This window comes from Athene noctua, chromosome 4, assembly GCF_965140245.1.
Source record: "Athene noctua chromosome 4, bAthNoc1.hap1.1, whole genome shotgun sequence".
Classification (NCBI taxonomy): domain Eukaryota; kingdom Metazoa; phylum Chordata; class Aves; order Strigiformes; family Strigidae; genus Athene; species Athene noctua.
Window position 1 is genome coordinate 76,059,787 of NC_134040.1, and position 14,587 is coordinate 76,074,373.

The following is a 14,587-nucleotide window of genomic DNA, read 5'->3' on the forward strand; positions in this document are numbered from 1 at the left end:
CTTCCTCATATCTAATCTAAATCTGCCCTCTTTCAGTTTAAAACCATTACTACTTGTCCTATCACTACACTCCCTGATAGAGTGTTATCTTTCCTGTAGCCCCCTTTAAGTACTGGAAGGCCGCTATAAGGTCTCCCCAGAGCCTTCTCTTCTCCAGGCTGAACAACCCCAACTCTCTCAGCCTGTCCTCACAGGGGAGGTGCTCCAGCCCCCGATCATCTTCATGGCCTCCTCTGGACCCACTCGAGCAGGTCCATGTCCTTCTTATGTTGGGGGCCCCAGAGCTGGACACAGCACTGCAGGTGGGGTCTCACGAGAGCAGAGTGAAGGAGGACAATAATCACCTTTGACCTACTGGCCATCAGCCAAAGCTGTACATGTCCTTTCTCCTATGCTGGGGGTGAGTCTCACCTTGAATGAACTCTAAAGTAGTACTGCACATCTCCACAAAGTAATTTAACCCAGTCCCACATAATACTTCACTTGGAGTGAATATATTAGAAACATTAAATTTGATACCTACGCAGTTAATGTGAAATTATTTTGAATATTTTACTTTGTTAACTACAAGAGTATAACTTAAAAGAAAACCATAATTACTTAGCAATTATATACACCATATGATTTAATCTGAAATGTGATATTTCTGTCCAGTTATCCATGCAAATTTGGCCAAACATTTTACCCCGTTTTATACAGCCTTTTACCAAATACAATCTTACACTAAACAGCCATGAGACTTGCAGCTGTACAGTCTTTATTAGCCTCTCTTGGCACCAGTTTTTGGTAGGCTATTCAGCAAAAACAGAAATTTCACTTAATGTGTACTTTAAAGTCTCCATTAAGGCACATGATTTCCAGTATCATGTCAAAAAATACTCCTACTATAAATCCTGTGTATCTCTGCCTGCAAACACTTGCTTAAATATATTTTTATCCAAGCCATCCAAAACACTAAGGGGTATTGACATATTTGTTTGAAAGCTGTTTTTTTCCAGTTTGAGCATAACATCCTGACAACTGCCCTCTAGTAACAGCAAAAAGCTACAAGTGGGTTATTTGGCATCCTAAAGCAAAAACGTGTAAGAGAAGAAAGCATTCCCAGCCATGACGTAAGTGCAGAAAATAAGCAGAAACAGTTCAATGAATCCAAATATTAGCGCCCTCTTTCCTTTCTGCAAAATTGTTATAGACTCTGCAAACCAGGATGCCTCATACCTGAAGACAAGCACTTAACTTCCTATATCTACTGAGCTGAGAAAGCAGTCTATACCTTTCTTACAGTGTACGTACCAAAAACACATCTGCAAAGTAATTTATTTATGGAAGGTTGGCTATCAAAGATTTTTATGTTATAGACATGACGTCAAATCAAACTCCTGAGGTTGGTTTACTGACAATATTTAGCTTTTAAAATATTTTTGACACAACTGAGAAGCCTTCAGATTTTAATGTATTGTGTGTTAGAACATGTTTTGTGTCCTGTACTTACTTTTCAGGATCTCTGCATTATAGTGTGCTGCGGCAAATTTCAGGGAATCATCTGATCTTGTGTCAAAGCTGGAGTGTTCCCTGTTGTGTTGCCAACCTCCTTTCCTCAACTGACATTTGAACATTTTCCAGTATTCTGGGTAAAGTACTGTCATGAGTTCATCCACACTGGACACAGACCGCAACTGCTCTTCCAGGTCTTTGCTTGCATGAGCCTGTCAAAGTAACATGCAAGATTAATTACTTTCTCTATTACACAAGGTTTTCTGGAAACTAGCCTGAAAAACAACTCATACATTGTAAAATAAAGTGCTCAAAAGGGCACTCATTATAAAAACTGCTTTTGTCAGTCAATGCCAACAGTACTATATTGACAAATACTGAAATGTTTCGCTTCTGTCGCTAGTTCTTTATCATACTTGTAGTTCAAAACATCTGTGTGAGAAAGGTGCTACAGAATTAAGCCTATACAAGTACAGTCTGCAGATCTTTTTTAAAAAATGCATTTTTATCCTGGAAAGAAAACCCCAAAATATATAAATGATGTTCATGTTATGTAACATCCCATACTCTTAGAGAAATACCACATTCTTGCCCTTTTCCCTGAGTCCGAGAAAATTGAAACACCCAGAAATGCAAAACCAGTTAAATTAGAAAAAAAAAGAAAATAATTCATGTTATTTTGTACCTTTTTAGGGAAAATCTTAATAAGTAAATTCTATTATAAAACACTAACCCTTAAATCAGTAGGAGTCAAGGACTTTGGTACCTTTAAGAATCTCAACTGCACACTCCCTCACCACTAAGAGTTTCAACTGAAATTCTTTTGGACTCTAACCACTACACTCCTTAACTTGTTTTAAGGGTAGCCTCAAATCCTGTAATCTCACTTTCTTATTTGCTGGATTTTACACAAACTCATTTCAATGGCATTTGCCTAAAAGACTACGACTCAGATTTACATTCAAATTTCTCAATTATCTGAAAGATTCCTCTATCCTCAGATGAAATAGCATATTGCATCAAAGGACTGCTGTTATTCCCTGCCTACCCTTCTCCATGAATTGCTGACTGCTCAAAGGGAAGGGCAATAAGAAGAAAGAAAAGTATTGAAGAACCTTTAGCCACCTTCTCAACGTATGTGGCCCTTAGATGGCAGTATGAGACACAGAATATAGAGGTACACTTTGTTAAAAATGTCTAGCAACTGGCTTCAGACTGTACAGTTTACTACAAAACTGTTGCTCTTGTCCAAGAAACACCAGGCTGTAACAGTGTAAAACATACGTCTAAAAACAGAAACATGATACTACAGAAAGATTTCTTATTAAACCCCACTACTAACAAAAAAAGAATTCTGATTTTGAACATTACGTAAAACAAACAGTTCTGAACCAGCCCACCTCAATAAAAACTGCTCCTTGTGTCAGAAACAAATATAAGGGTACATGTGCTGTCACATCCACTTCCTTATCAGGTGTCAAATACAGGAGAAACGCCTTGGGGTAAGACAGATTCACAGAACTCATTTCTGTAAATACAGTTAAATTCAGAAGCCAAAACTAACAGAGATTTCAAAGTAATTTTATACGTCAAAATGCTATTAAGTTAAAAAAAAAGATTTTTCACTAAAGCCTCCTTAACCACAGTGTCATGACAAACTACTCTGTCCTGGGAGGTTTCAGCAATCAAGATATCAGTCTCAGAAACATGCTCATTCAGGACTTCATCTCTTTCCTTGCCTCCATAGGAAGGGTCATCTCTGACCCAAGCAACCCAGCAAGCCGTATCTTGGGGCCTTGCCTTTAAATTCACCGCACAAAGCATCTCACTCCCCAGCATCCCTGCTCTCCTTGCAGGATGCCACACGGGTTCTCAATCCGAGGGCGACAGACAAAAATCCAGGCTGAACAAACAACTGATCTGGCCACTGCTTGCTTTCATCTCTCCTGAGAGGTGAAAAGAGCAGGGTTTGAGTGGCTCATTCCTGCCAGACTGTTTCCTGAGGGTGCTCTTGAGTAATGGAAGCAGGTCACTGCACCAGCGCAGTAAATGTGTGTCTGCCACAGGACAGGAATGTGCATGGCATGGGAGGTCACGGCATGGAGGTGGAGTGTATACCCTGTCACAAGGCTGCATGCCAGCCCATTACGTAAGCAGCACAGGAATGGGAAGTGTGTTTAGTAATCTAGTAGCTGATCCTAGGAGGTCATAACAGATCATGGGGGTGACATGGAAAGGGAATCCAACCAGTTCACCAAACTTTGATGAATCCCTTAAAAGCCTGTGCAGTTCACCATAGACAAAATGTTGGCCGTTGCTGTTTCAGATACTCAAAAGTACAGGCCTAGATCATCAGAAAAATAAGTACTGAAACTCAAAGTTACTTAGTTGATAAGAAGCCATGGTTTGGAGCAGACAAGAAGTTATATTTCTTAAAAATAACGTGTGTTGACAAAATCCTCTTTGATCAGGAAATCATGTCTTTCCAGCTGGACAGAAAATTTAGTATACATGTATAAAATATGTATGAATAGAAGTCAAAACATGAAGCAATTAGTGGTTTTAATAAAGTATTGCATCGAATTTAATAAAGTATTGTTTTCAACTGCATTACTTCCTGGATATTCCATGGGCCAGAGTGCCATATATCTACAACATGAAGTGCTCACTTAATATGAACAAAAGGAAAACAATTTCTGGAGTGGAGTTATATATATAAAATATATCTATATATACATTTATATATTAAAAAATTACATTAAATAAATGAATCATCATTATTGTATCTGAATTATTTTGTGCTTAGTTTAATAAAGCCATTTGCTTGTAAAGATGGCTTCAATTCAAACTTACAAATACACTGTGTAAAACCAACTTAATCACTAGAGGGCTTTTGTTCTCTCCCCTCCTACAATTTAGCAAGAAGGGGAGAAGGAAATCCATACACGTATACGAAATACAGTACATGCAGTGCCCAGAGTTAAGGGGGGGGAGAAAAAAAAAAAGTGGTTTTTTCAATGTTTCCAGTACTATCTGGAAGAGATCATTAGATAATCAATGATCTCTTCCTGGTATATTCACTGTAAGTTTATGTATTTTTTAACTGCAGCAAATTACTCTCATCTGTGTCAAACCGTTTAAAGGAACATTATGTGTAAGGAGCTTATGAAGTGATTTAATTTTGAACAGTAGTCAAAATTTATTGGTGACATGAACATGAAATAAAATCTTAAGTTCTGGTTGATTAGAAGAGTGTATCCTGCATACAGTAAAAGCATCAAATCACTAAGGATTGTTAAAAAGAGTTTCTAAATATTTAAGAGAAGAATGCAACTGCTTCTGTAAATATGGTTGTCTGGCAACATTTTTTATTTTGTCCAAAATTTGGTTAATTTCACAAAAATATACTGTCTCAGTCTCTACTTTTTATACCAAATTCTTTGTTCTTTCTTAATTGTGCATTGGCTTTTAGTGTAGGACACTGGAAAAAAAAAAACCAACCCAACCTCAAAATGTTTTTGCAGTGGAAATCCAGACTTCAACACCTATTTAGAATTTATGACAAGACACTAAGAAAGTAACATCAGCAAAAATGTACTAAGTTAGAGGAGCTCTAATTTTTCATTAATCTCATGCAAGCCTAGATTAGTGAAGTTCAGACAGAAATATTGTTTGTAGATGCAGTCACTGTCAACAAGCTAGTTATTCCCAAATGTTAAAAAAAAAATAAATAAAAAAAAATTGTTCTGTTGTCTGAAAGTAGTATAATGTTAACAAATCTTGTGATAAAAGAAATCCTACAACTCTTCTAGGACTAAAGTAAGGTTTTTCATAAATGTAAACGATCAATATTCATATAATCAGTTGCAGTGCACGCCGCATGAAATCTTGGATCAACTGCTTAACATTTTACTGGCAAGACATTCTAGGATCTATATTCTACATTGAGGAAGAAGCAGAAAATAGTGCCATCAGTGACTGCAGAGAAAGGAGTTTTTTCTGTCCCACAGTTTCTATTTTCTTTGATCTTTTAAGTCGGTTAAGAGGTTGATTTTTATACCTTTTTTTTTTTCTTTTTTTTTTTAAACACCACTACTTCCCTTAACAAGTGTTTGTCTTTTGGTTGGCTATTCTACTGGTTTTGTCATTTTTACATATCATCAGTGTTGTTACCTAAAAATGCTAGAAGCTATATTCTGGAGAAAGCTGTTGATTAAATCTTTGACCAGCCAATCTCTACAAGATGATAGATGATATTAAGCAAAATAACAACTTAAAAATACAAGAATGAATATAATAAAGACAAGTTTGCTTCATTTCAGTTCTGCCACATTATTTCGTGAGGAACAGGGGAAAAGACAAATATACATTTAAATAAAGCTGTAAAGACTGATGACAAGCAGTCTCTCACTGTGATTTACTTAACTTAGAAAAATTATATTATATCAAAGTATGTTTTTCACAATGTGGCTTTCCATTACATGGTATGTCCAGCTTCTCATGAAATTATTGCTTGCAAGGGCAGCGGCAGGATATGAAACAGGCTCTATATCCATTAACAAAGTCAAATCTTTAATAGATTTTCCATGCATTACAGTATTTGTCTTTCACGTCCCCAGTGTCTACCTCTATTATTAATAACAAAGGTCAGAACACTTAATATTTGGCGGCATACTTGACAAATAATTGATGGTGCAATGTGCTATAAGGGTACTTTACGCATCTGCTCTGAATATAGTTGTCAGCTCATTTCATTTTCAAGGATTTTGTTGACAGTTCTGAATGGGAAAATGTTGTCTATAAACCCCTCCATTTTAATATCTTTATATTCTGTATTTATCGACTGACTGAAATGTATTAAAAATGAAGTAGTTAAATCTGAACGTTGAAACAGTGTGCAAGCAAATGGAAATATTGTAAAATAAAAGTGTATAAACACTTCACTTGCATAATATTTTATTGCAATTTTCATGTATTTCAGTGCTAGTTTTTCAGAAGTTGATGTCACGAAAAAAAAGAAAACATCCTAATTAAATATCTTAGCCATAATTAAGAATTACACTCAACTTCTCTGTCCACCTCTACAATCGTAGAATAGCCCCGATTTTGGTCTCATTTGCACCAATTTGTCACTGTAGTGACAACTTAGTAAATTGAATGACTGCCTGAAGTTTCAAACTCTTAAGTTACCAGTCAATATAGTAACAACGCAATGACTTACAGAAGTGTTAAATAGCTATTAATATTATATTTATAATCTAAATCTAAATATTATATTTATAATCTAATAATATTATATTTAGCTAAAGTTAAATAACTATTAAGACCACTGCAGTTAATTTGAACTAAATCAAAACATCATGAGAACAGCAGAGATCAGAATCAGTCTCTGTTCCAAAGAGCTTACAAAGCACGAGACAAACATAAAAAGTAAGAATGAAAGTATAAAATAAGTAAGACGGTCTGAAACATGATTTAAGTGACCTTTATTCATTCTGGCATTTGCATCAGGTGCTCCCACCCAATAAAAATAGGGCTTCTTGGCTGCTGAAGTGTAGCAGCTCTGGGCTGCCTTTGCTCTCAGGGCTTTGCGGTAGTTGGGGCCTTTGGCCAGTGGGAGCCACTATTGACTACAGGTCGGATTGGGCCTGGGTAGAAATAGAGTCCCCTGGGGAGCCATTGGGAGCTTGTCCCCTGGAGCAGCAGCTGTGGGTGAGGACTCTACCCTTGGGCTGGGACGCCACCCAAGGAAACTCCTCGAGGTGACTTGGGTCTGGATGCTGCCCTGAGCATTGTCGTTAAACCCGAGGGATTGGTGCTTTGTTCTGTATTTTGGGTTGTTGTTAAACCCTAGGAACTTGTTCAGTTCTCCTCTCACAGACCTTTGAACCTGTAATTTACAGAGAACTAGTTAATTGTATTGATAATATTTAATTTTTGGTGGTTGATTGTTTATATTTTAACTACAAGACAAAGAAAACAAATAAATGGGGGGGGTGAGGTGGGGAGAATGTACAAAGCAGATAGGCAAAGGAAAAATAAATGAGTTTGAGGAGGTATTTGAAAGAGAATTTGTTGGAAAGGAAGAAAAAGGATAAACTTAAGGATAAACTTAAGACTACAGAAGTTTCACCTCTATATTACAGCACATTGTTTTCTTTAGTCCAGAGTGTTTTTGGAGAGGAAGATGCATCAACTGCTAGAAAAGCATGCTATGCTTGTATTATTTATAATTGCTCTCCTGTTCATGAGAGAACAAGTGTGTAAGCTGAGGTAGGGAGTGTAAAATTTCCATTTTAAGGGAAATTCAATTTTTATGCAAGTCAGCATTTTCCAAGTAATATTTTATTTAAATATTCCTAGAAAATGCTGAAAAACATATCTGAAATTATAAATTTGCACAAAGGCATTTACATTAGGTCCTTCAGTCAAACATTTAGCTGCTGCTGAGGTTGTGAAACATGCTTCTTGGCTGGTGCTTATTCCTCAAGTACCTGCATTCCTGAATGGTTCTCAACCTTTCCTAATAAAATGCCAGCACTTTCATGCATTCAGTGGGAATTACTTATGAAAATACCCTTTATTGATATGAGTCTGAGAGCTTTTGATACTAGGACAGAGAGAGGAAAAAAAAATGTAGTTGCTTTCTAGAGCAACTCCCTGCTCTGCTGCCTGGTTTCTTTAGAAGCCAGTTCTCCCAGGTTTTTATGAGCTTGAGCCATTAAGACACTGCTGTAGGTGACATGGTATGTGATACAATTACAGATGGTAGTGCCAGAGTGCCATGAGAGAAATCCATACAATCTAGACACACATACCTGTGTGCACAGACATAGGAAAAGAAAAGGTGTCAAATACCATTCCTGACTATAATGGAAAACTGTCTTGAGAGTTGGTAGCACCTTAGCCAGACCCTGAATATCTATGACTTTTTTTGAAGCAATTTCACAGCTAGATTATAGTAACAGAAAAGGCTTTGTTCTCATGCACTTCAGCTCAGTCTTTGAAATTTGCATTGTTCCACAGCAGTAGTCTTCAACTTACATTCATAAATTCCTGCAGACTATTTCTAAGAATACACCAAGTCGTAATTACAAAATAAGATACAAAAATCAAGCCTGTTATCAATAGATTCAATTCACTATTCAGGAGCTCACACTAGATGAGCCCACAAATTAAAGGTCAAAGGCTGCATGGCAGTCATGGAAATTTGTGGGAGACAGCAAATGGTTGTAAGTTCAGCTGCATCTGGATTGTTTAATTGATTCAAAGACTCATACTGAAGCTTCAAGCTACCATTACAAATAGATTGGGAATCAATAAGTATTTGGGTTATTGCTGCTGAAAAGCTTACAACTGATTAAATCTGATAGACATCAGACAGTGCAATCTGTACCAGATGAGGTTTGTGTAATTATTTTCATGGTCATCTGCAGCTACAGTGATCAGCGGTGACAAACGCACGGATCACTGTGCGTGACGAGAAGAAAGGGGAATTTGTAAGTAAAAAACGTAAGTAAAAAAAACCATTGGTAAAGTAAAAATAAAGTACAACATTGTGATGGTTGCTGGGTTATCAAGGCAGCTAACAGAAACAGCAATCGGCCAGAAAGGAGACAGCTAGCCCCATGAGAACGCCAGTGCCCTCTGCAACACAGGCACTGCAGCTGGCAAGGTTCTGGTGCCAACTGCACGTGCCCCGACTACAAGTCATCTGGGTTGACATCACATAGCAGTTCTGAGAGGATCTGACATGTTGTAAAAACAATATGTTCATTTTGAATACTTTTAAGCAACTTTTAACTAACATTGATGAAAGTGAACCACACAATCCGGAAAAAAAACCTTAAGTACTTCAAAATTGAACTCCAACTAAAAATTCTGGTTATAAGATCTTATTCTCTCAGAAAAAAAAAAAACAACAAACCCCAGTTAAACAATTTCTTTTAATCGTTTGGATATTGCTATTCAATATTCAAGGTTTTTTTAAAATACCTGCAACCTCATGTTTTCCTTCCAAAAGTCATACATATCTCATTAAAATCAGTACACAGAAATAAACTACTAGGACTTTAAAAGAGATTGTTTATTTTCAGTCTTTACTGAGCTTTCATTAATATTATCATTACTTTTATTAACAACTGCCATTAGCTTTGTCAGTAAAAGCAAACAAATTTGGAGGTGGTTTTTGTTGAAAACTATTAACATGTTAACACTGCAATTATCTGTCATCGCTTCAGCAGATGTAACACAGTGAGAATTAAAAACCTTCTCAGTATCAAGTAGAGATTTACTAAGCTGGCAGGTAAGGGACAACCCCTTCATTTTAATTTGAGTGACAGCCCATTCTGACATAGTGCTTGAGCACAGTATGTGCACTATGCAAAGACATCCTAGACCCTAGTTAGTGAGAAGTAAGAGTTCTGACCATGTATCAAGCAATGGGCTTCAAAAAGACAGTAGGTACAGTTTTAATGTAAAGTTTACTATTCTACAGGTCAACAGTACATACAAAAAGGTTTTGCTAAGAGCTGGAATGAGAAATTGTACATTCTTAAGAACATTTCTGAACCCATAGGCTACAGCATATGGTGCATTCTCACTGTGATGAGAATATTTTTTGATTCAATGCTCTTGTTTATTCTTGATTTTTTAACAATGTGGCCATTTAGAGTACAGAAGGATTACAGGAAGATGTCACCTCTTATCACTGTTGTATAATTTCTCTCACTATTAAGTAACTTTCCTTTTCACTGAGTTTTTAAAATCACTATTTGAAGCCCTGACCAAATGTAATTAATCCCTGGTCTAATATTTAGCAACAGGCCACAGAAATTTCTTGAAGTAGTTATACTTTTAAAACGGTTCTTAAAATAAATAATTTCACAGGCCATGAAAAAAGATCAATTGAATTTCAAAGAAAATGTTGAACTTTATTCCTAAACAAATGTCTTAATCTAAAAGGACGTGATTTCTGTATTGTTAAACAAGCCTTGCACAGTTTACAGATCTGTACAGAAATATTAATTAGAAGACCACCTACCTTGTCACATTGCCTATTTCAACAAATATTCCAGTTATAAACACAATACACTAAAAACAGAAAGCTAAAGAATAATGAGCAAGTTATAACACATCAATTCCAGTTGCAAAATCTTAGTTTTAAATTCTTACAAACAAGTTTTGTATATATGAAAAAGGAAACACATAAAGGCTCTTAGAAACCTGTGCATTTTAATAAAATTTAGAGTTTATAAATGTATGCCATTAAAATGACGTTATTATCTGATTATTTTATTTAACATCACGTTTCTTCATTTTACACAAGTCATTAAAAAAAGTCTATTTTGTAACTCAGAGTAACATGCCAGACTAACACACCACACAGTTAAATCTTTGGTAACTAAGGTATTAAATTGTGAGATTTCATTAATAAAAAAAAAAACAAACCCAGAGGCAGCTTTTATTTTTGTTGTCAAACTATTACCCAAATATTTTATGCAAAAATTCTTTGCTACTTTAGGCAAAAGAAAAAGATAATCTGAATTTTGTTAGCCTGAGGTAGGTACATAATGGAAAAGACCTGCTACCAACTTCTGCCCAATTTGATAATCTGGATTTGAAATTTATTCCATCCTAAATTCTGTGTGGAACATCCTTTGGATCATGATTTGACATCTGTTACAGAGAAATTATACAGAAACACAAACAGTTGTTCGGACATTGAACCTATAATACTTTTTTTCCTTTCTGCTTCCCCTGATGGTCTAACTTCATTGTAAACTATGATATAGAAGATCAGTAGTGGGGCTGACACATCCTTTCTGAGCTATGGGGAGGGAAAAAATAAAAAACTAGGCGTTTTGATCACAAAAAACAGAAGTAATGCTTGTATATCACTGAAGGAGAAAACTAATTGTACCATGTAAAATCTGACAGGTATTAAGAGATTTGTCATGAAGTCATGAGAGACAGGGAAGGGCAAAAGAATCCTTGAGAACAGCAAATCCAAGAACTAGATTGAGACTTGGTCACAATTCCCTTTCATGCAACAAAATTGGGAGAAATACATGTTGCCCATTATTTTTGGCTTAAATTATTCTGAATAGTGTACTGTAATGTTACTTTAAAAGGGTCAGGGAACATCAGCAGTATTAAACTAGATCCTAATTTATACTGACAGGACACAGAGTAATCCAACGTTGAACACAGTATGTTATCAGAACGCTTTCTGAAGAAGACTTGACTGTACAATGAAGTTTTTGCAAGAGCAGATTCACAAAGCATGCCCTGAGCTATCAACTTCCACTGGATTGCAAGAATACGTATAATCTCCAGTTGAAGGTATAATAATGCATCTTGAAATCCATGATAGTTGCCATTAGTTGAAACTTGTCCTATACCACCTTGCTGAGCTGCCTGCATTCTTATCCAGGCCCGGAAACTAATGAAAAACAAAACAGATTTATAGGGATTATATATATTAAAGGGAGGCATACAGAGAGTAGAAGAAAAGGGAAAGAGGATCTAGTTCTACAAAGCTGTGGAAAGATGTAAGAAAGATGTTTAAAATTAAACTAAGCATATGCCTAAACCTTACTGTTACACTGAAATATTTTCTCATGTTAAGATTTTTATCTGCTCTTAGAAGTAAACAATTATTTTATGTAAAAGATGGGTTTGTATCACTGCAGTTTGTATTCGCCTGGTCACAGAGACTTGAACAGAATAATTTTAAGTAAAGAAACGCAGGTATCAGGTTTGTGAGGTGAAAACGGAAGTCAAGGAAGAAAGAATTAAAGGAATAAAAGGTGGTTAGTACCAGGAGAGTCCAACCTAACACCCAGCCTCAGTTTCAGAGATTTTATTCTTCAGGAGCAAAGGTACACATCTTCAGATGACAGATTTGAAGAGAAAAGGAAGAAACAATTAAATCAAAAGGCTCCAGACTTTCTGAATAAAATAGATCATATTAGTCAGTTTCCTCAAAATAAAAGGTTCCAGAGGGTTGGGGTTTTTTTTGAGATTTTACCAGAAAAAAAAGTGTCAAAGCAGGAGAATTTACGCAGAACAGAAATTTCAAATTCTCTAGCTTTACAGCAACTCTTAAGGAAGTGCTTTTTCAAGCATATGAAACCACTTCTCAAAGTCAATCTGTAGAGATTATTTATAATGATTTGCGTATAAAACTATGATGGGGTTACGTGCACACAAAATTAATGTAGTAGAAGGACTGCTTTGACTTTTTTCCCCAGCAGCTTATTGTGTATACTACGAAACACACACATGTCTTTGCAGGATCGCAGAACTGGAAATCGGAATTTCGGACACACACTTGTTAATATCAAGAGCCCATTGTAGTCACTGAGGTTACCATTTACAGGACCAGACCATGAAACAATTTCCGTCTGTTTTTGCGCATGTTTCTAGCATTTCTTTTAATGAGAACTGCAATTTCCTCAACGCTTTGAGACAGCAGCTCTTTTCAAACAAAGTAGATTCAGACACAGGGAACACATGCCGCATTAGAGTAACGGGCAGTGAGAATGACGTTTCTGTTATGCTGAATTAAATTTTGTTTCAAAAGAAAGTGTTTTGTTTATTTTCAATTTTATTTGAACTAGGATCACAAAAGGGGGGAAAATGTAAATGAATGATCTTTAAGAACATTTTGTTTCATACTGAAATAGTTTTAAAACAATCTGGAGAGCAATTATTAATGTAGCTATATAAACATGCATGGCAGATGATGGCATATATATTTGTATTAATTTACCAGGAGGTTATTTCTGACATCCCCCACAATAATCTCCCTTACTGTCTAACATTTCTAAAAAGTCACATAACTGTCACCCTATATTATTAGGGACAAATCTAGAACCACATCTATTAAATTCATGTTTTCCCTGAGAAGGAAAGGAACAAAGAATGCAGAATTTTGCTGTTCCAAAAGACTCAGATTTTTAAAGTATAGCCTTAATTTGTCTCTCTGCAATTATTTGCATTTTTCATCTGGATCAATTAGAACTTTCACTATGGCATAATTGTTTTGTTTGGTTTTTGTTTTTTTTTTTTTTTCTTTTGAGATGTCATTGACTGTGCCTTTAAACAAATGTGCCCAGATGCTATGGGTACAACTAATCACAGGCACAAAGGCCCAGTCAAGGTCAGGCTGCAAGTTTGTCTCTAATTGCCCAGTTATACATTCCTTGTTCACCCAAATCTTCTACAGACTTCAATGGGATTTTTGTTTAGTGAGGATTACAGGATTTTGCCTCCCAGCTTAAGTATTGCATCTATACATCACTATGCGTACTATGTTTCAGTCCCTACGGTCACAGTATCTGTAGATTTACAAACCCTAAACACCATGTTGAGTTTTTCAAGCCTTTCACCCTTACAAAGCCTTGAAACGCAGTTTCTTCTTGTTATATGTGGCTTACTTTTGCTCTTCCGTGGTTAACATTATTGGAGTTTGAAAATTAGTTACCTGGCAGCCAATGTTTGTTCCACTGGTGCTATATTTTTCATTTTAAACATGTTAATTTGCTTTCAAAACCTATTGACCTAACTACCATATTAGTCATTCTGCTAAAACACAACGACAGTGTTTTTCCTATCCCAAAGTCTTTCTCTTAAATTCTTGGTTACATTTCAGCTCCTTATTAAAGCAGTCTGGTGATGTTTAGATGATCTTAACCAATGCCCATAATAGCTTTTGTTGACTTCTCTAAACATTTTTGTCTGTCATAGCATGTTTGTGTGATTAATTCTCAAATCCAATTTTTTTTAGAAGTTTACGCCAGATCACCTGCAGTCCTTCCTTAGTTTACCCCACAACATATGTTCATAAATCATTTTTTCATCATCATGCAAACACTACAATCTAGACATGGTGCATGCTATCATTTTTTATCAGACCAGCTGTACAACTCAAAGTCACAGGTTTTTCTATGTTGTCAGTTCAGGTCAGTTGGCCCCTTCCTCATCCAAACTGAATGCAGGAGGAAACCCAGACACAGCTGACAAGACAGTTCACTCAAGAGCTTGCTTCTAGCAGTGCAAACGAGTTCACCTCCAGCATATCCCCAGC

The 14,587-nt window shown here is 36.1% G+C and overlaps 1 protein-coding gene across 3 annotated transcripts in view; it reads right to left on the reverse strand.

Moving 5' to 3' along the window:
- VEGFC (vascular endothelial growth factor C) overlaps positions 1-14,587 on the reverse strand; it is a 173,567-nt gene that overhangs the window by 21,384 nt on the left and 137,596 nt on the right. For all 3 annotated transcript variants that reach the window (XM_074904093.1, XM_074904091.1, XM_074904092.1), the window contains exon 2: positions 1,493-1,706. In XM_074904093.1, coding sequence (XP_074760194.1) covers positions 1,493-1,646 — 154 coding nt within the window. In that variant the 5' untranslated portion in view covers positions 1,647-1,706. The remainder of the gene's footprint in view (positions 1-1,492; positions 1,707-14,587) is intronic.